The 22319-nt window shown below is 33.7% G+C and overlaps 1 protein-coding gene across 1 annotated transcript in view; it reads left to right on the forward strand.

Moving 5' to 3' along the window:
* The window catches only part of LEMD3 (LEM domain containing 3), a 59039-nt gene that overhangs the window by 20811 nt on the left and 15909 nt on the right, over window positions 1-22319 (forward strand). The window contains exons 2-4 of the mRNA XM_037136018.2: window positions 9798-9835; window positions 14612-14678; window positions 16675-16742. Coding sequence (XP_036991913.2) covers window positions 9798-9835; window positions 14612-14678; window positions 16675-16742 — 173 coding nt within the window. The remainder of the gene's footprint in view (window positions 1-9797; window positions 9836-14611; window positions 14679-16674; window positions 16743-22319) is intronic.

Raw genomic sequence — 22319 nt, forward strand, 5'->3', positions numbered from 1 at the left:
GATTCCAGGTGACTAGGAACTCCTTGAAATTACATGCACATTTTTTAATGTATATGCAGATTTCTGGGGAGAGAGTCAAAATCTAAAAAGGGTCTGTGATCCTCCAAAGTAGTGATGATCACTGCACTATTAAGCTGCTCTAGGGAAAATAAAATGAATTTGCATCTTGTATTCCTTAGCACCTTATTGTATAGAATTTAACAAGAGGTGTTATGTGGGGAAATTAGTAGTGATTTGGGAGTTTTAAGATGCCTTGGATGTTTACTAAGTGGGTATTATTAAAGCATCAGTTTTATTTACTTGGTTTAGAAAACGTTTTTGTTACTGACTGGTTCAGATTTCCAACTCTAGTATATAGTAGTTCTACAAAGTTAGGTTTTTGAAGTCAGAGCGTAAAGCAAAAATTAAGCGTAGTCACAAATGTCATTAAGTCCCCCAGATTTAGAGGCTGCCATATGGTTTCTCATAAAGACCAGGTTTTTTTGTCTTCCATCGTAAGAATAAACTGTTTTAGTACCTAATGAAGTATTAAGGCCCATAAATGTTAAAGATTGTAATATCTTTCAATGTTACAATCATACTAAGTGTTTGAAGCATTTACAGTATAAGAGGCACAGGAAAACTGAGTAGGTGAGGGAATAGCATCATCATTTCTCATTTGAGGTTTTGTCAGGGGCATATGCTCATTTATTGACCATAATAGCCAATAGCATGTGGGGAATTGCACACATTATTTTTTAGCATTCATTCATACATATTTGTTCTGTTACAAGTAAAAGTTGTAAAGGTAGATATAGACAGGTGAAAATCTGATATGATTTCAGTGCATGTTATACTTTCTGGCTATTGTGTTTACATGGAAGCATGGGTTTCACTCTTAAGGTTCCATGTATTGTAACCAACAAAAGTCTTATTTATTTATTTAGCCTAGTTTAGTTTACTGAATGTAATGACTGCTTACATTTTTTTTTTTTATTCAGTGGTTTTATTTGTACCTAATGATGACTGACTTAAAAATTCTATTTCTCAAGTGACTTTTCATTTCGGTCTGGTTTCTTCCCAAGTGAAAAGTCAAGATAGAACTTTTAAGCACATTGCTTATAAAGTCAGTGATGGGTATTTCCTTTTTAGCTTCAAATTCAGTTTGTGTTTATTTCAGTCATACTTCAATCTTTGTGCTTTGTCTATACCTGTAATGCCATTTTCCCTTTTATCAGACCTGTGCTTCTCATCACCATTTGATGAAGGGAATGAGCACTCCTATCATCAAAAAAATTTTTACTTCTGTTTGCCTTTACATTGCGCTGCAGGTTTTTTCTCTCCGATTTTTTAATTTGCACATTGTCTTTGTATTACACAAAACTGTACCAGTAGTATTTATTATCTCTAGTCATCGAAAATGTTATACACATGTATTTTGATTGAGAATGTTACTAAGTAGAAGACCTCTTGTATTTAATTGAATTGGACATGCATGTTGCTTTATTACATCCATAGGTTGTACAGTGTGTCACAGATCCTTTTTGGATCTCCAAATTCTCATTTAGTAGTAGTCTTTCAGAACAGACCTTATTATAATAGAGTTTCACTTGTATTATTTGCAGTGTGAACCTTGAGGAAATGTTACAGCCAGTCTCTAGTAACAGTTAGTTTAAAATCTCTTAATACGGTGAGCTGTCACCATGTTTAATAAATTTCAATATTGCATTAGCATAAATTCCTTTGGGTGCTAAGTTATCTATTACACAGATGCTTGATTTTATTTATAGGTTTGTGTCTAACCTTTGTGGGTTGACCTGCTTTTATTTTTCAATTCACTTGTCAGTATGCAGTAGCATAGTTCTTTAACTGGCATATGTGTAAAAATAGTTTTCAAGAGTTCTTTGAAAGTATTGAAAAAGTATATCCCTCAAACCTTTGGACTTTAAGCAGTGGAATAAGATAAAGCTCCCATAATTTATGTGAACACACTAGTTTGTTTGTATTTGAATGGACTATGTTCTTATACTACCTTTCATCTCCAATATTTGGGAAACTACAGGAATATCTTTAGCTGACAAAAGTAGATGGAGGTAGCAGCCTATTGTTGTTCTCTGATGTTTTGAGCCACTAAAGACAAGAGAGGTGTGTGTGTGTTGGGGAGAGATTCATTATTAACTTTATATTCTATTTTAGAGTAAGCTGTTGATACTTCTTAAAGTCTTCTCGTATTAAACATTTTTTTGAATGGGAACTTTAATTTTAGTTACTACTTAGATTCAGTAATCAGTAGTTCTATCAAATATTTTTTGAGTCTTGGGGGCTCTACTAAAGTATCAGAATTCATTTTTGGAAAGGATAAACTATTATTAAAGTCTTTTAAATGTCAAAATATATATATGTTCTTGATTTGCTAGTGATATAATTTTCTAATTTAGTAATAATTTTATTTTAAGTAAATGAACCTGGTGTTGTTCCATTTTTGTTTTGCAAATTGCCTCCAACTCCATAGGTCAAGCTTTAAGAAAGTAATTTTGAAAAATTTTTTAAAGTAAAAGTAAACACTTTTTAAAAATTATTAGACATAAACTTGTATGTTTTGGCTATTTTTCTGTATGCCAGGTTTCTGACATTATTTTAGTAAAAAGATAAAATCTTATTTGTAGATGTAAATTGTATGAATTTAAAAAATAAGATTAAACAGGTCTTTCTAAGTAAAAAGCTTACATCGCAATAACTTCTAGTTTTTTGGGGGGGTGTTTTGTTTTGTTCTTTTGCTAAAAACAGGAAAATTTTTAGTTTTTGATTTGTCAAGAATCTAGATTGAAGTAAACGGATGTTTTTTTCTTATACAATAAGCTGCAGCTCTTCAAAACAATTTTTTTACCCTAACATACTCAAGTATTGAAGTTATCTTTTATTGGTTTTCTTGATAGGATTTTAGTACCCCAACAAATATTTTTGTTTTGTTCTTTATTCTTTTTTTCTCTAGCATTTTACTATAAAAAATTTCAAATCAAAAATGGAAAGAAATTGTGCTGTGAGCACTGATATACCCACACCTAGATACTATAGTTAACATATTCTATATTTGATTTATTATATACCTTATCCATCAATCTATCCATTATTCTATCTTATGGAAAAATGTATTTCAAAATAAGTTGAAGATATTAGGATACTTTTTTCTTACATATTTCATACATGGTATTAACTAGAGTGAGGGTTTTTTTTTTTGTAAACTTTGCATAGAGTCAGGTGCATAAATCTTTAATGTACCATCACATTAGTTTTGACAAATCATCCAGCTGTGTAACTTAAATCTCTACAGATATAGAACATTACATTCAACTCCAAAAACTTCAAGTCCAGTCAGTACTCATCACCTCATTACTATTCTGATTTTTCCACCAGTGATTAGTTTTGCCTGTTCTAAAACTTCATATAATTGGATTCATCGAATACTCTTGTATAAAGCTTTTTTCATGCAGCATGATATTTTTAAGATTCATCAGTTTTTGATTTTCCTGTTGTTCATTTCATTTTTATTACTTTCTCTTGGTTTATTTTTAAGGCTCAAATGTATTGTAGGCAGAAATTATTTGCTCCTTCCTGATTCTTAAAGTACACTATACTAAACTCCAAGGTGGTATTGATTACATTATATATATCTTTGCTACTTGTTCATTTTCACCACTCTTAAAGAGGCATGCTCTCAGAACATAGTAGAATATGCTCTGTCAATACTTGTTGGCCAGTTTGTGCTTAGAAGTCTTTCTCACAGCTTTTGTTACAGAGATTCCAAACATGGGGTACAACTATAAATGTAAATAGCATTTGAATAAAGACAGATTTCTATCATTTTTTTTTCTTCATTGGGTAGGGAATCTTTACTTTTACGGTGAGTAAATGTAAGACTTTTAAATGACTACAAACTTGAAAAAGATTATATAATGTTCTTTATCATATAGAGAGATGAAGACTAAGAACCAACCATATATTCGGTTGGCCAAAAGGTCCGTGTCTTTTTTTTTCTCCATAAAATAAAATGCATGTTTTTCACTTTACCAATAATTTTACTGATTTGGACATTTTGAGTATGTTGGCTATCTCCTGCGTTGTAAAATGTTGATTCATTTAATGCCTCAATATGATCACTATCCACTTCAACTGCTTTATACAACCATGGAGCATTGTCCAGTGAGAAACCTCCAGGATGATATTTGCAAACCACTTTTGACATGTTTGATCAGTCACACCACCTTCTCCAACACTGCACAAATCTTTTTTGTGTTTCAGTTGTTTTTACCTTTCTTGAAATAAAGCATATGTGAAAATGATTATTTTCTTCCATCTTCATTATTAAAATGGCTACACACAAATTCACCAATTTTGATATTTTTTAAAAAAATGCATGCTGATATGATAGGTGTCACAATATAGTCTAACAGAATTGTTTCGAATACAGTTAAAGACAATTAAACACTACTGAGCTATCTTAGGGAAAAAAAATCAAAAGTACTTTTTGGCCAACCTAATAATAAAGCTGTGCACAAACTAATTGCATTTTGACCTTTTATTCTCTTAGACACATTTCAGTTTTCATTATGTTCTTAGTACTTTGATGTCCAAATATAAAGGCCCTTTTATTTTTTAATTTTATAGGACCTGTGTATTTCTGTCATTATTATAAAAAATTTCAAATAGAAAATTGAAAGCATTGTACTGTGAGCACTCATCTTTAAGAATAACTTATTTGGAAGTAGCATAGAATTATCGCCTCTCATAAAACAGGGCAACTAGAAAGTTGGGAGTCCTATCAGTTAAGAGAAGTAGAGGAACTTTTGAGTTTTTTTGTCTCCTTTTTCTTTCATTTATTATTCTCTACGTAGGTCTTTACCTCTGCAAATCCGGATAGATTGGTAGAGTTAAAACGGAAAAGTTATTTATGAGTAGAACAGGGTGGTACAAGAGTTTTATATTAGGCAAGCTTTAGTAGACAGTCTTATCCATAAAACTTTTGTCTGTTTTGATTGTTGATTTCATGTCAGTATTCACAGTAATGTATTAAATATGGTTGAAGTGAATAGTTCCTGTCTTTCAGAATGACCGTGTATTTAATAGAGCCATGAAACAATTAGAGAACTTTCAGAGAACAAATGTGCAATGTGCTGTGTGGCAAAAGAATGTTTACCCTGCCCCATTTTTAGATTAGTCTGTCTGATGGTGAAATGCAAAAGTGTTTGCCACACAGGTGCAGTGTTCTGCAGCTGTTGGAAACATTTGTCCCCCACCCGCTACCACCTCCTACTTCTTCATATATAATTACGCTCTGTTTAAACCATTAATGCCAGAAGATGGGATTTCAGAATTTGAATATCTTCTTGCAAAAAGGTACAACTTAGAGAGATAATTGGTCATTTAGGCAGCTGAATTTAACTGCCTAGATGACTTGAAGTTTCCAGACTATAACCTAGGTTTAAGGTCACAGAATTACAAAATTACAAGAGACTGCCTTGAAAGCACATGTCTGCAGAGTTACTGCCCTGATGGCTGAAGATGAAATCAGAATGTTGTTTAGATGTAGTATGGTACTTAACAGAAAAATTATGATTTTTTCAAAGAAAATGATGCCTTGTGGTAAGTTTTATAGCAGTATTATGAAAAAGTACCATGGCAGCAGAGAGAAGGGGAGGGATTAATGCTGCCTGTAGTGGTCACAGGATACTTTCTATTTCAATATATCATGGAAAATCTTTTCCTGAACTTCTATTAGAGAACTTGGTTTTGAAGTTTTCCTCACCCAACTACAATAGTATATTCTCCAACAGTAGTGTATTTCCTCCTTATCCCCATTTTGGGCATTTTTCATGTATTACATCATGAGAGTAAAGTTCATGATTCCAGATCTGAAGGTTCTAGAGAAGAATGCTTTCCTTAAACCAAATACTTTTTTTCTCCTGTAGTTTTTTTATAATGAAAAGAATGTAAGCTTTGGAGTCATACATAGATTGGAGTCATTCATACAAAGATGAATCCCATCTTTTTGAAACCCAGCTGTGAAAACTACAATGACATTAAGGAAGCAACTTAACTTTGTCATGCATCACATCTCTCTGTCCATGGCTTGTTCCCTCTGCTCCCCTGGGTTCTGTTCAAATGCAGTCTTTTTAGTATGGTCTTCTCCGACTATCTTATTTACTATTGCTTCCCTCCCTCACATGTCAAGCACCATCCTTACTGTTTTATCTTTAAGGCACTAGAAGCATTTGACATAACTATACATTTTTTAAAATGTATTTATTCATTGTCTCTTCTAACCCCTCTAGAACATAAGCTTCTTGAGGGTAGGGGTATTTTTTATTTTGGTCACTGCCATATTTCTGGTACCTAGCACAAAAAGTACCTTATAAATATTTGTTAAATGTTTCTTTTTCTTTGTGAGTTATAAAAGAATGGGTCACCACAGACTTTTCTTCCATTTACTGCCACCAGGTTTACAAAATGGAGCTTTTCTGAGGAGAACAATCTGCTTGGTCAACATTCACATATTTTGTGAATATATTTATTGATTGATGCACTTCATTTCCCCCTATTTATCTGAGAATTCTTAATGGTTGATAAATTTGATCTTAGCCTAAGAGAATTTTTAAAAAGTTTGCATTTAACAAAAAGAATCAGTAAAACTAGTAACACTTTTGGAATTGATGAGACAGAAAAAGAGAGGTTTGGAGAAGAGTCAACATGTCTTGTAAGTCAGTAGGAAAGTATCGCAAGATTAGAATTAGTTCCTTGAAGCAAAATGTGATGGGAAATCACTGGACAATTTTGAGGACTCTAGTTGTATAATTAAAGGAACATTTTTTGGAAACTTGACTTTTACAGTCATTAGGATGGTTTAAATGAAAGAAAAGTCAAAATATTAAGGACATTTACAAAGAAAAGTTGGTATATTTGAGGTTTGAAATAATCTGAATGAGAAAATTAAAGGAGAAATGGCCAAAGGGGAGAATTTGAGAAAAGCAATAATGTTGTTGGTATAGAGTATAAAAGAGGACAGTAACAGGTCTACAAACACTTAAAGGTTGTGCCTTTTGGGGGTGAAAGAGTCAAGTTTGAAATAGCAACTTGGAATTATCATTGCCTTAGGATAAAGAATAAGAACTATAATTTACTCTCAGGTCCACTCCTAGAAAAGAGACTAATAAATAAAGAGGAATAAATGAAGCTTTGCTGTGGAATGATTTTGGAATATCATTTCTCCTAAGCTGTTGCCTGATAAGCAGAGGAGGAAGGAATATTTCATTAGGAACATGGGAACGTGTGTTTTTCCCATTAAAAAGTTTAGGTAATTTGGTTGAGATAAAAGATACTGATGTAGTTTTAGAAATACTAAAATAATTTGGCAGAATTAAAATTACTAAAATAATTTGGCAGAATTAAAATTAGATGTATAAAGATACTCCTTTTAGAAATGAGGGCTTTGGTTTGTTAGAATTGCTATTTTTAGATGTAATTTTCTTTCTAAAACTTAACCTCAAGGCTTCATTTTACTTCTATAATTCCATAAAGTTCTGTTAGTCTGTTAATTTAATAGGAGACCATTGCCATAGGAGATTGGGGGGGATTTTTTTAAACAGAAAATGTGTAGGATGGAAAGTATATTGTTGGCTTTTTATACATGTTACACTCTAGGGTATTTTTAGCCCATTAGACAAAAGGCAGAAATCTAGAAAGATACAGAGGACAGCATAATGTTTTTCAACAGAATTATCGTTCTGCTCTTTGGCTTTCTCTTTGTTAATCTTATCCCCACTCTCAATTCCCACTTGTCCAGAACAGAGCCTTCTCCAACTTCCTGCAGAATTTAACACTTTCCCTTCACTGTTAACACAGAGTAGAATAAAGAAGGGTGGATTTAATTTAGGTAGCACAAACAGCACTTTTCAAGCCCTAATGCAGGGCACATGGTCCCTGTCATGAGAAACTCAACAGTAGAGCAGTCTAGTAGGAGAACATCTACAATCCATAGCAATACTTTCATAGTGATACTCGAAGAGCTAGTTTTCCATTTAATAATCTGGGCAAAAAATACTTTTGTATATAGTAAAAAATAATGCATGGCTTTTTTAACAGACACTAAAACCTGTGTTTTAGAATTGAATGTTTTAATATATTTTAGAACTATTCTTATAAAGAGCACATAAAAGATCTGTTTTTTAGTATTGTTTGACCAATTTTAACCAGAGTTTTTATTTTAACTAGATTGACAGGGCATCTTTTGGCAGTATATTTAACTAAATATAGCTTTATTTCAAATTGTTCAAATTTTACTTAATAAAAATTAATGTTATTAAAAATGTCTTTTTAGTCCAAGCATGTTTCAGTTCTTAGCATTTTATTTAATCTTTAAGTTATATTATTCTTTCTGTTCCCCTATTGAGTCCATTTGATCTTCAAAATTTTTTCTTTCCTAGCATTAAAACCCTATGGAAAAATATTGTGTAAAAATCCGTTAGCAAATCCCTTTAGATGATGGCAGGAAAGAAAAAATTTTCCTTGCTTTTTTTAATTGTACCTTGTTAAACTGGTCTCACACATGAACTTTCTTAGAATCAGGCAGTTCCTGGTTCCTATGGAACTTCCTGTTTTCTCAAATAAAAATAGAAAAGCACCTCAGAAAGGAAACCTGGTGAGTGTGAAGTACTCTGTAGGCTCAGTTTTCATTGTGACCTGGATTATAGGGATCCAGGTATCAGTGTTTTGAATATTTTCACATGTGACTTAAAAATAGATGATAAGGATGAGATTCTAAATAATAGTCATGAGAGGTGCTACATAATTCAGCTATAAACTTGTGTGTATCTTTTGGGGAGATGTATGGGGAGGTTGGATAGAAGGTGGTGAATCCTCTTTATAATATCTATTGGAAATCCAAAGTGGTTTAATACTGAAACTTAATTCTCAGCTACTTTGATCTGTATATTTGTTTCTTATTACTTTTCCAGATAATAGCAATGATTAGAAAGATTTTCTTTAGTTCTTAGAAATCAGAGTTCTAAATGAATTATTCATTGTTTTAAAATGTTTTATTTATTTATTTTTAGAGAGGGGTGAGGGAGAAGAAAAAGGAGAGAAACATCAATGTGTGAGGGATGACCTGAAACCTAGGCATGTGCCCTGATTGGGAATCAAACCAGCAGCCCTTAAGTCTGCAGGCTGGTGCTCAGTCCACTGAGCCACACCAGTCAGAACATGAATTATTCGTTTTTTAAGCATGTTATAGACTGCACAAGTAGAAACTACTCTTAGAAGTTTTTTGAAGAGAAACCAAGGTGGAAACAAATGCTACAGTTATTAATAATAATAATAATTGGTAATATGTATTAAATGTTTGAGGCAAAGCCAAGAATTTTTAATGATTTATCTCATTTAATCCTCACAACAATATAAGATAGGTGTCATTGTTACATTCTTCCTTTATAGAAGAGGAAACTATAACTTAGAGTGGCAAAGTAGATACTGGTTCATGTTGCTAGTAAGCGATGCAACGGGGACAAACCCAGCAGCTCTGACATCAGAGCACCTTCTCTCAATTACTACAGAGAGTACTGCAAATTCAAAGTAAGACTCGGAAAGTATAGTAAGTCTGAAAAAATACTTTCCCAGCTCTTATTGTTATCAGTTTGTTTTATTTGCATGTTTATATTCAGTTTTAGCAAAGTACGTGCTGGCATTTCAGAGGACTTGTTTAGGGGGGTTCTAATTCTCATTTTTAAATGATGCTAATACTTCTCTCTCTTTTTTTTTCTTGATAGTAAAAAACCCCTTTGATGAAACATTTGGAGAAATACAAGTAAGTAAAAGATCATAATGCCGATATTTTGTTTCATATTTTATGAGATAAATGTTTTAGGGTGACTATCAACTGAAAATAGTAATTTAAAAAAGATTATTTTAGGGTGAAGCAATACATTTTCTTATTTTGAATATTTCTTAACTGTAGTATAATTAAATCTGACACAGATTTTTTTCCCAAGTGCTGAACTGCTTATCATGTTAAGATGAACTGTCCATGCTAAGATTTACTGTCCAGTAAAATGACAGTGGTATGTCATCTAGCGACCTCACCCTACTTTTGGAGGTATGGATGTTCTCATAAGTTATTGAATGCCCTAGTAGTTTTTGTGGTTTTTGACCTCATCCTTTACCTTTGGATTTTTTGCTCATTGGTATGTATGCCTGTTCAACTAGCACGAAGACAAAGGATTTAGAAAGAAACACTCCTTGGAGTGCCCTTCTGTGATTCCTTTTCTTTTTAAAGGATCTATAATGTTTATTTTAACCTAAATTTTATTCACACGAAAATATTATTTGCATACCATTATTTATAGGCACTTCACATCTTAAGATATTTCAGTTATAACACACCATTCCTAATTTTTTTATTTGTAGGATCTGATAGCAGTATACAATGTATAGAACACATTGTTTGTTGTGACAAGTAATAATGTATACTCAGATCTACAGAATATTGCTTTAGATTAGATTGTCAGAGTGGAACTTTATAATGATTGTTTTTAATAGTAGTATTTTGTGGTATTTGTTTTAAAAGAATTGACTTTTAAAACACTGCTACTGGCACAGTAATTTAAATTTGTACAAAGTAGTCACTAACCATGGATTATACAAGACTTTATTTTCTTCTGTATAATTTTCCCCATTAGGGAAACTGAAGTTCTGAACTGCTAAATAATAGTAAAATTATAATGAAGATGATGGTAGTTCACTTATATTACATACTTATTCTGTGCCAGGTACCATGCTAAGTGTTTAAAATTCATTATTATGATTTAATCAGATACATGAGACAAACAGTTGAAAATATTTTTGAAGAGAAAAATTGGCTGAGGATAGAAAAGGGAAATATTTTAAGGTGACAATATATGAGAAAATTTGGTAGAATGATTTTACAGTTCATTTTTTCCTCCCCAAAATAAGAACTTTACTTTAGAGAATAGGTATTACTTGAAGAAAATCTGGACCTTACCAAACAATTAGAAGGTAGCTATCTGAAATTATAAAATTATTTTCATTTAATCAAGGGTTACATGAAAGCTTACTTTAAATATTAACTATGGGTAGATCTTCAACTTGTTTTCAGGGTGATTAGGGAAGCCACTAATTAGATACAATCCAAGCTGAATATTAGGAGAGACCATCTTAAAAGCCGTCAGAATGTAAGAAGACTACAGTGAAACTGTTAGCCAGTATGTTTTTTATAAAGAAAGTAGCTTTAATATTTGATTTGCATACTTTTCAGATTTAATTTAACATACTGGTGCTAAACATAATTGAACCAAAGTCTCTCAAAATTGATTTGTTCACGTTGATAACGTAGTTTTACATTGTAACTTATTTGATCATTTGGATGGCACTTAAAATTCTTATTGTATAGAAACATTTATTTTGAATAAGTCATTTGAAAAAATAATTCTTGAAAAATATTACAGTTGAGCTTTTTGCTTAAATTCTTGGTATGTGAATGTAATAGTATATATGTTATCCAGTATGAGCTCCAGTTATATCTGATTATGTTTTGTTATTCTCGTTGTCTAGTGCAGTGTGAATAGTATAATTACATCATAATAGATGTAATCACATAGGAGGGGGCAAGTATCAGATTTTTGTATTTAGTTTTATTTTCAAAAGGGGAGTGGGGATAGATTTGATCAGGATATATGAAACAAAAAGGAAATCAGTCACTTTTCCAGGTAAGGGAGGAAACAGACTACAAACTTTCAGCTACTTTAATCTCAGCCTGATCAGACTTACCTTAGTTTTATGTAACAGGTTCACAAGCTACACTATCATTGGAGTTCCTTCTCATGTATTATAATGAACATTTATTAACAACAATTTTGTGGTTTAATGTATCACAAATGCATAGTTTTCAGAATCCTGGATTTCAGCCCCTGCAGTTATTTTTTGATGTCTGATTTTTTTTGTGGTTTGGATTTTTAAGCTAATGTAAAGATAAAGACTGGCTTGATTCAGAATCTGGTTGAGATAAAGTTGAGGGTGGGGAAAGCAGAGGGATGGAAAGGCAAGTGGTCAGCTGAAGGAAGATTAGTTGTCTCTGTCAACCATCTCACATAAAACCAAGGACTCTGATAGTAGGATCATGGAGCCCTTGATAAGTTTTCACTAAAGAGTGGCATTTGTTAAAGCTGCATTGACAAAAAGCATGCCACTTGTAGTGTCCAAACTTTTCTTCTGTCTCTGAACGTATAGCATGAAAATAAATGATGAGGTTGCATGTTCATGGCATATAATTCCTTTCCCAGCTTTTTATATCTGGTCTAAATTTGCTCTTGGTCATATTCTTCCAAGTAATCCTCTTTTGTTAGACACTTCAGGAAGAAAGGAAATAATAAAAACACAGCCCCCTCATGAGTCATGAATTTATTTCAAATAGTATGATAAGCTATTACTACACCCTCTCCTAACCTACCCTTCCCCATTGTTTATATTGGTCTCTCTTCATTGTAATTGCTCCTAAGTTGGGGGTCTCATTGCTTTAAACTAGTTGGCCAGGTACATAGACATTTCAGTAGTGCATTCTCTGTATTTCTTTTATATGGTCAGAGTAGTAGTCCTGATGCATGAGTCTGTTTTACTTTGGTCCTTGCCTTTCAGAATGAAGTCCAACTCTTTGTATTGGTATCTAGGGCTCTCTAGCTCTTCATTCCAGACTGCTTTTCCAGTAGGTTACTAAGTCAAAATAGGTACTGATTATGTAAGACATAAAGCAATGATTTTATGCCTTCATGCTTTTGTCCATGCTGTTTCTTCTGCTTGGAATGCTAGTCAATTTTATTCTTCCTGCGAAGCTCAACTCAAATATCCTCTCTTTCATAATCAAATCTCCCTTCTGTCTTCTGTATTTACATTATATTTTGTTTGCAACTGTACTATAACCCTTACTATGTTTTTAGAGGACAGAAGCTACCTTGTTCATTAGGTCTCACGTTGCTGAGAACAGTCTTAACTCTTAGTAGATACTCATTAAATGCTTGTTTTACTTTAATGGTTCATAAATTTATACAGGGCCACTTTGGGAACCTAGTAGAGGTTGAGGGTCAATCAAATTGTCAATACTTAATTCCCTTATTTTCTGGTTGAGTCAGATTAAACAAAACCTAAAGGCAGCCTGGAAGAAAACAGTGTCATAAAAACAATATATGTGAGCATGCAATTGTATGGGGCAGGGGAAGATATGGGAGCATTCTTTGGTGATTGGGGAAATTGGTTGTATATGAGACCTCTTTTAGCACTAACCTTAGTGCTAATTTTTTGATCATCCTCATCAAATTTAAATGTTTTCGTACAGCAAAGGAAATCATCAACAAAATAAAAAGACAGCCCACAGAATGGGAGAATGTGTTCACCAATACATCCGATAAGGGGTTAATATACAAAATTTATAAAATACTTACAAAACCCAACACCAGAAAACAAACAGTGCAATTAAAAAATGGGCAAAGGGCCTGAATAGATACTTCTCCAAAGTGGACATATACGTGGCCAATAGACACGAAAGGATGCTTACTGTCACTAATCATCAGAAATGTGGATTGCAGCCACCAATGAGATATCATCTCACACCTGTCAGAATGGCTGTCATCAATAAATCAACAAACAAGAAGTGTCGGTGAGGATGTGGAGAAAAGGAATCCTAGTACATTGTTGGTGGGAACACAGACAGGTGCAGCCACTGTGGAAAGCAGTACAGAGACACCTCAAAAAATAAAAAATGGATCTGCCTTTTCAGTCAGAGATCCCACTTCTGGGGATATATCCAAAGGAACCCAAAACTCTAATTTGAAAGAACATAAGCACTCCTATGTTCATTGCAGCATTATTTACAGTCACCAAGTAATAGAAACAGCCCAAGTGTCCATCAGTAGATGAGTGCATAAAACAACTATGGGACATTTGCACAATGGAATATATATTACTTGGTCATAAAAAGAAGAAAATTTTACCCTTTGCAGCAGTATGTATGGACCTTGGGGACATCATGCTAAGTGAAATAAGCCAGTCAGAGAAAGACAAATACCATATGATTTCACTCTTATGTGGAATTTAATGAACAAACTAATAAGCAAGATAGAGAACAGGATGACAGCTAAGGTGGGGGTGGAGGGACTGAGTAAAAAGGAAAAAAGACTAATGGACAACAGTGTGGTGATTGCTGGGAGGAGGGGATATACAGGGACTAAATGATAATGAGAATACAATAAAAATATATTTAAAAGAAAATAAAATATCAATTTTTATATTGATTACATGTTGAAATGATAATATCTTGGGTATGTTAAATTCAAAGGCATATGTTATCCAAAAATGAAATATTTAAAGTGATAATTTAGATTTTTAGGTTTAGATTTCTTTAAAATGTGGTAGCCATTGTTTAAATATGAATTTGGCCTTTAATATGAATTTGTCCTTTAGATTGTGTAGCTTCTATGATTTTAAATTTACTTATGTTTTATTGAGCAAGATTGTTATTTGGTATGTATGTTTCTTTTGGAGTTAGATATTTTATACTAATTTTTTTAAATTTTAGGAAAGTGAAAGAAATCTTATAATGAACACTTTGTACAAGCTTCATGATCGTTTGGCACAGCTTGCAGGTAATTTAAACAATCATAGTCACTAAAAATGTTTGGAAAATTAATTTGCATGTTGTAGCAGTAGAAATAGTTTTTCTCAAGTTCAGTGTTCTGTTTGTGAAATATTTTTCTTTATCTAAAGTTTTTTACTTATACAGGTAAAGTTATTACCTGTAAAGTTATTACCTATACAGAGTGGATTTTTATTCTTGTAAATATATTTAATCAGGGTCTTTTCTTCTGCTTACAATGTATACTAGATGAAATATGTATGTGTATACTATAATTCCAAAGTCAGATTTCTTTTCTGCATTAATTAATAGTAACAAAATTCTGAAAGCTTAAGTATCAGTTTAATTGGGTAAGTGATGAATTAACCAAAATCCTAGATTAAATATAAAAATTCAGGTTTTCTTTAAGTGATTGTGTAGTTAACATTTTTATTCTTATTACACATAATTCTAAAGAAGAAGCTTTGTATTTTCTTCTTATAAACAGTTACAAGAAAAGAAAATTTAGTCATTCAAACTTTTGATGTAGCAGATTTTTCTGTAGAAATCAAATTTTTTAGAAGCCTTGTAGATAAATGTGGAACTTCTCCGATCACGTAGAGGCATTTATGATCCTGACAGTTCCCCATCCTCTCACCAGTCATTGTTTTTTCAGTTTGGATCCTTAATTCTGCTTAGTTTTTTAGGCTCATAATTCTCTGCATATCACTGAAAGCCTTCTTTACATTGACTGATAAACTGTCATATTTCTACACTGAAAGCTAATAACATTTTTTTGATATGCTATAGCATTACAGAAAAAAGTTAAGTAGACTTTAGCCAGGAATTCCAGACATTGTACTACCATAAGCTTCTATACCATTGTTTTATAAAGTAGCCTAGGTTAGCAAAATCTGAAGTGCTTTTAAAGATAAAGATTCCTCTAGAACAGGGATCTGCAAACTTTTTTCTATGAAAGGGCCAGGTAGTACATTTTTTTTAAGGCTTTGTGGGTTAGACGATCTTTGTTGCAAGTACTTGGTTCTGCCATTATAGCATGAAAGCAGCCATGGAGAATACATAAATGAATGAGTGTGACTGTGTTCCAGTAAAACTTGATGTATAAAGACCAGAGATAGGCCAGATTTGGTCTGTGCACTGTAGTTTGTTGACCTCTGCTGTAGATCTGTGGTATCTGAATCTCTGAGGATACATTATAAAATTTGGAGAGTTACTTGTTTATCTAATGGGTATTTCTTTTCTTTTTACAACTGCAACCACTAAAATCTCACCACTTGAAGAGAACTAGAAACAGGAATGTAGTTTCTTTAGCGATAGAAGTGTTTACCAAGGACTTTACTTTAACTATTATACTTTTATGTTAACTTAAATACAATTTACTTGAAAGAAACAGGCCAGGAAAAACTTAAATTTGAAGTTCAATGTGAACATAATTGATTCCTAATAACCACAGATAGCCTGAAAAAAAAAGGTTTTGGATTCTCTTACAAATAGTTACAAGAAGAGGAAAATGTAATTTTCTATATAAACCAGATCATAGCTAGAAATGTCTATCTAATTTCCCTGTTGATGTGTTATAATAATTTTTAAGGCATGTACACTCCTTGCTAAAGATTGGCTTAGTTATATTCTGAACATACATGTTTTAAAGCTTATTTGAACATTTAGATTATTAATTTTAGTGATAGGTACATTAGCATAATGAATTTTCCCTCTTGGAAAATCATATGTCTATGGAGGGCCTTCTCTGTGCCATGATCTATGGATAGTTGGGAGTATAAGACGAAGGCATGCTCTTATATAGACTGAAATGCATTTTAATGGTTGTGGTTTATGTAAAGGTAATTGTTTATTTATATTACTTGAGTTTTCCCTAGAAAATGTATGTTCATATTTCTCTGCTACAAATATAACTATAACTATAATTTATAAAATATTATACTTAATATTTTTCTTCTATTGAATATAGTACTGTTTCAAAATGAATAATATGCTCATCTTTCCAGGAGATCACGAGTGTGGCAGTGCGAGTCAGAGAACCCTTTCTGTCCAAGATGCAGCTGCATATTTAAAAGTAAGCAGTGAAATTATAATTTTAATAGCCATATTCTTGAAGTTTATATAAATCATTACGACTTACATCAAAAATATCATGTATTTGACTAATTGCACTGTTAAAAGCTTGGGCTTGCTGTTTGGTGTAATGTGAGCAGATAGAAAAAAAGCAGAATTACTTAACATTGTTTTTGTTTAGTTTGCTTACCCTCTCTTTGAGAGAATGCACATTAATTTGGAAAGGAAACCAACAACAGTGGTGAAAGAGAAATTGAGATTGGTGTGTAACATGTAAAACAAGTATGCATCTAACCATTGTCACTTATTTCAGAACTTCTGCCCCAGATTAATTTCATCTCAGGGTACTAAAAGAACTTGCAGATGAATTTTATAAACTACTGTAAGTAATCTTTAAGAAATCCTGGATGAAAGGAAGGGTTAAGATGGACAGGTGTCCTTCTAATTTCCAAAAAGAAAGTGGATTTTGAAAATCATACTGGTGAGCTTCAATTCTATAAATATAGATTCCATAAGGGTGTAAGTACTTAAATATGGAAATGCTGGTCCCTAGAAGTTAGCGTGGTTCATTACAAATAAGTCATGTCATATAAATTTCAATTTTGCCTTTGTCTATTATGTTACAAAAAAAAAAAAACCCATGAGGTCTACCCTGTAAACATTTTTAAGTGCACAGTATAGTAAAGTATATGCACATCATTGTACTTAAGGGCTCTAGAACTTTTCATCTTGCCTGACAGAATCTCTGTCCCCATTGCACAACAGCTATTCATTTCCCCCTCCTTGTAATCCCTGGCCACCACAATTTCACTTTGTGTTTCTATGAGTTTGACTATAATATATACCTCATATAAATGGAATTATACAGTATTTATCTTTTTGTGACTGGCTAACTTCACTTAGCATAATGTCCTTAAGGTTCATCTGTGCTATAATATGACAGAATTTTTGGTTTTTAAGGCTGCTATTTTATTTTGTGTGTGTATGTGTGGGTACCACATGTTCTTTGTCCCATCGATCTGTTAACGGACATTTATGTTCTTTCCACTTCTTGGCTATTGTGAATAATACCACAGTGAACATAGAGATGCAGATATCTCTTAGATACTCTTTTAATCAATTTCTTTAGGGTCAGTTTCTGGGGGTTTATTTTGTTTGTTTAGTCTGGCCGTATTTCCTTGTTTCCTTTGTGTGCCTTGCTACTTTGGGTTGCAGCCGAATGCATTTGAAAACAGCCACATTTTCCATTCTTTGTGCATGGGGAAACCTCCAACAATGAACTTAGAGATTCTGGGGTCTGAAATCTTTTCTGTGGTTGCATGGTCTTGTGGGTATAAATTTCCAATGAAAGAGGTTTTGCAAGTTTTTCCAGAGCTTGTGATTTCTTGCTCCCTCTGGTGTCTGTCTGCTGTACTGCAGGTCCTCTGGAGTAGCAGCAAGTTTTCAGGGTTTTTTTGTTGTTGTTGTTCTCAGCAGCCTCCACCCATCTAGACTGTGTCAGGTCTTGTCAGTACTCTGAGACAGATGCTACAGATACCAGTTCCTTGGGCAGCTCCCTGAGAAACTGGAGCATGGAACACATACTTAAGCTCTTTCCCTGCTCAGGGGGGAGCCATGAGTTTGGGGTTTTCTTCCACTCTATACTGAGCTCTGGAGAGAGAAAGTGGTGAGTGAGCATGTGCTAGTTCAGACAGTTGCCTTTGTTCTCGGCGGGGCCCAACTTGGTGCCGTTACCTGTCAATGCCTAGATTCAGGCACGACTGAAACCAGTCACTCTGGAACTTCCCCCCACCCTGAAAAGTCTGAAAATTAGATATATGGTCCAGTCTTCTTTTTGTCCTTAAGGGGAATCCAGGAGTTGGAAATTTTCTTCTGGCTGCACCTCTGGTGAATGAGTGCTGTAGCTTTTCCTTCTTGTTCTATGCAGCTAGTTTTTGGGGGGTCTGTTTGGGTGCAGGAGCCTCTTAACTGGTTTTTGGATTTATTACAAAGGGAATTGGTCTGTATGTTGTTGAATTTTTGTCTCCTGAGGGAAGGAGGGCCTGGGACTTCCTATTCTGTCATTTTGCAGATGTCATCCCCACTTTTAAAAAATTTACAATGTAATATACTTCTAGGGCTTCCATCAAGGTTTGTTGACAATCCCTTTTGATATGCTTGCCAAAACATTTTAATTTATTTAATTACTTATATGTAGTTAGCCAACAGATGTTAAGACAGTATAATATGATAGAGATTAGATGTGGATTCAGATTGTAGCACTGTCACTTAGAAGTTGTGTGTCTTGATAAAGTCCCTTCCCTTCTCTGTACCCATTTCTCAGTGTGAAGGTAGAAATCAGTAATACCTGTCAGAGTTGCTGGAGACTTAAGTGGATGTTCTGAAGTATTTAGCTCAGTGCGTTATGAGTATAGTAGCTTCCTAATACACACTTTTTAAATGTGTTTCCTAACTAATTAAATCACTGTTGCTTGGAGAAGTTTCAAATAAGATGCTGCCGAATTTGCTTCAGCCTTATTCTTGTCTTCATTTTCAGTTTTGATCTAGATGACAGTATAATAGCTAAAATGGATAGCTAAAGAATCAGTATCCAAAAGGATCTTAAATAAGGAGTATGATTATGAGGTTCCGTCTTAGGGTTTAGAAGAATTACAAGATGGATTTTGGAGCTGGGGGCAAAGAAGGGATTAAGTGGAGTAGGCTAAAGGGGACATAGAATGAAATATTCCAAGAAGAGGGCATAGCATGTAGGAATACAAAGCAAGCAACTGATATCTTATGAGTTATTTGGAAGTGTTTTCACTTCTAGCAGTAGGAAAAACTTATCCTAACCATTGCTTTCTTCCTGCTCTTTCTTTTTTTTCAAGTTACATCTTTTTAGTAATAGCACAGATATGTGTTGGTAGTAAATTCCTGCAATAAGATTCATAAACATTTCAGTAACCCTTAAAATCTACTGAGTACTATATTTGAAGGGATGGGACCCAGGGCTAAAGGGATGGGACCCAGGGCTTGGGGACAGGATACGGCTTGATCCAGTAAAGCTGGAGCTGAGGAAGAAGAAAGGGTTAATGTGGAAAGTTGACTAACTTCTTTTCTTTCCTCTCTCCCAATCATTAGATTGCAGCTATGAGTCAGCAGTGGGATGCGGTAAAGAAGAGAGGACCCAGAACCAGGGTTAAAACAAGTCAGAGTGAAGCCAGGCAGCAGTAGGGGGGATAAGAGAGTTCTAAGACAGGCAGCAAAGGAATTACTGAAAGCACCCATGCATGAGTTGAGTTAGAACTGCTTGTATTGAATTTTAAGAACAAATTCATACTAAGGAACTTCAGTCTTAAAACATTTTCATCTTTCCCCTGGAATTATTTTATGTTTCTGATTAGGTTTATTTATTTATTTATTTATTTATTTATTTATTTAGATTCGGTTGAATTTCTCATGTATATATTGATAGACCATTTTGGATGGATCAGTTTCATTTCTCAGTTAAATGAAATTATTTAGAAATGGTGTTATCCTTGTATGTTTAGATATATTTTCTTGGGAATCCCATTTTAAGTTTTTCATACAACATCGGGCAAGTTCAGGTTGGTATGGCTGTAGACCATTTTCAGTTTTTCAAATGCATGTATTTGTCCTGTGGTTTTTCACCAGCAACACAGTTAGGTTACTGTATTCATTCAGGAGTAAATAAACTGAAGAATGTGTAGAACTCCTATAAGTATAAGCTAATTTTCTCCCAACTTATTGTGCATTATAAGCACAGTATTAGTAAATGTTTAATGGAGTAAAATGAGTGAGTAGTAAGCCTCAGTAAAATTTTATTTTCTTGAATTTGTTCTATACATTGTTTTTATTTTTCTCACTTTCTCCCTCAGAGGAATTTGAATAAATGTAACAGTTAATTTAAATAATCTAATCCCTCTTTTTAAAGTATATTTTATTGATCATGCTATTACAATTTTCCAAATTTCCCCCCTTTTCCCCTTCTTCCACCCTGCACACTCCAACCCTCCAGTATTCCCCCCACTTAGTTCCTATCAATGGGTTGTACATTAAATTCTTTTTTTTGAGTTGTCTGTTTTCTATATCATTTTTTATCTCTCCCCATCTATTTTATGCCTACCAGTTATGCTTCTTCTTCCCTGTACCTTTCCCCCCCACTCCTCCCTTCCCCTTCCCCACTGAAATCCCTCCATGTGATGTCCATTTCTGATTCTGTTCCTGTTCTAGTTGTTTGCGTAGTTTTTGTTTTCATTGTTTTTCTTTTCTTTTAGGTTCATTTGTTGATAGCTGTGAGTTTGCTGTCCTTTCACTGTTCATATTTTCTATCTTTTTCTTAGATAAGTCCCTTTAACATTTCATTTAATAATGGTGTGGTGATGGTGAACTTCTTTAACTTAACCTTATCTGGGAAGCACTTTATTTAGAATGTCCTTTCATTCTAAATGAAAGCTTTGCTGGATAGAGTAATCTTGGGTGTAGGTCCTTGCCTTTCATGACTTGGAATACTTCTTTCCAGCCCCCTCTTGCCCGCAAGGTTTCTTTTCAGAAGCCAGCTGACAGTCTTATGGGAACTCCTTTTCTCTTGCTGCTTTTAGAATTCTCTCTTTTTCTTTAATCTTGGGTAACTTAATGATGATGTGCCTTGGTGTGTTCCTCTTTGGGTCCAACTTCTTTGGGATTCTCTTAGTTTCCTGGACTTCCTGGAAGTCTATTTCCTTTGCCAGATTGGGGAGGTTTTCCTTCATTATTCAGTTTCTTTTGTTCTCCTTCTGGCACCTCTATAATTCAGCTATTGGAACGTTTCAGGTTGTCCCAGAGGTTCCTAAGTCTCTTTACTTTTTTCAATTCTTGTTTCTTCCTTCTGTTCCAGTTGGATATTTATTTCTTCTTTTTGTTCCAAATTGTTGCTTTGAGTCCTGTTTTCTTCCTGTCAGTGTTGGTTCCCTGAATATTTTGTTTTATTTCACTTTGGATATTTTTATTTGTTTTTTCATTTTTCAGCCAAGCTTAATCAGTTCTGTGAGCATTTCGATTACCAGGGCTTTAAATTCTCCATCAGCTAGGTTGGCTGTTTCCTCCTCGCTTAGTTCTCTTTCTGAAGTTTTGCTCTGTTCTTTTATTTGGGCCATGTTTCTTTATCTCAGCACACCTGCAGTCTGGTTGTTCCAGTTGACTTTTTCTGTACTTTCTTGGTTGATGGAGTTCCATGCAGTTTGATTTTGTGGCACTTCTGGTTGTTTACTGATTTTAGATTGGTTGTTATCCTCCTTTTGGCTGTGTGAGGAAGTGAAGGGTTTCTACCTACACCTGTCTCTTGGCTGGAACTCCCCTCTTTTTCTAACTCTCTAATTTCTTGAGCATCATATTTCTTTATTTTTGAGATTTAAAGCTTTTTTGAGATTTAAAGCTTCTTTTGCTTTATGAAAAGTTAAGAGGTCCCTCTGGTGGAACATTTAGGAAATACATAGCATTATATTGATGAAAAGATAGATTGGGTTTTTTGTTTCCCCTCCTCCTTCTTCTCCCTGCCAATACCTTCCAATTTTATTTTCAAAAAGAGAACTCCAGGATA

The sequence above is a fragment of the Artibeus jamaicensis genome, unplaced genomic scaffold (assembly GCF_021234435.1).
Source record: "Artibeus jamaicensis isolate MK-2021 breed Jamaican fruit bat unplaced genomic scaffold, CSHL_Jam_final contig_233, whole genome shotgun sequence".
Lineage (NCBI taxonomy): Eukaryota > Metazoa > Chordata > Mammalia > Chiroptera > Phyllostomidae > Artibeus > Artibeus jamaicensis.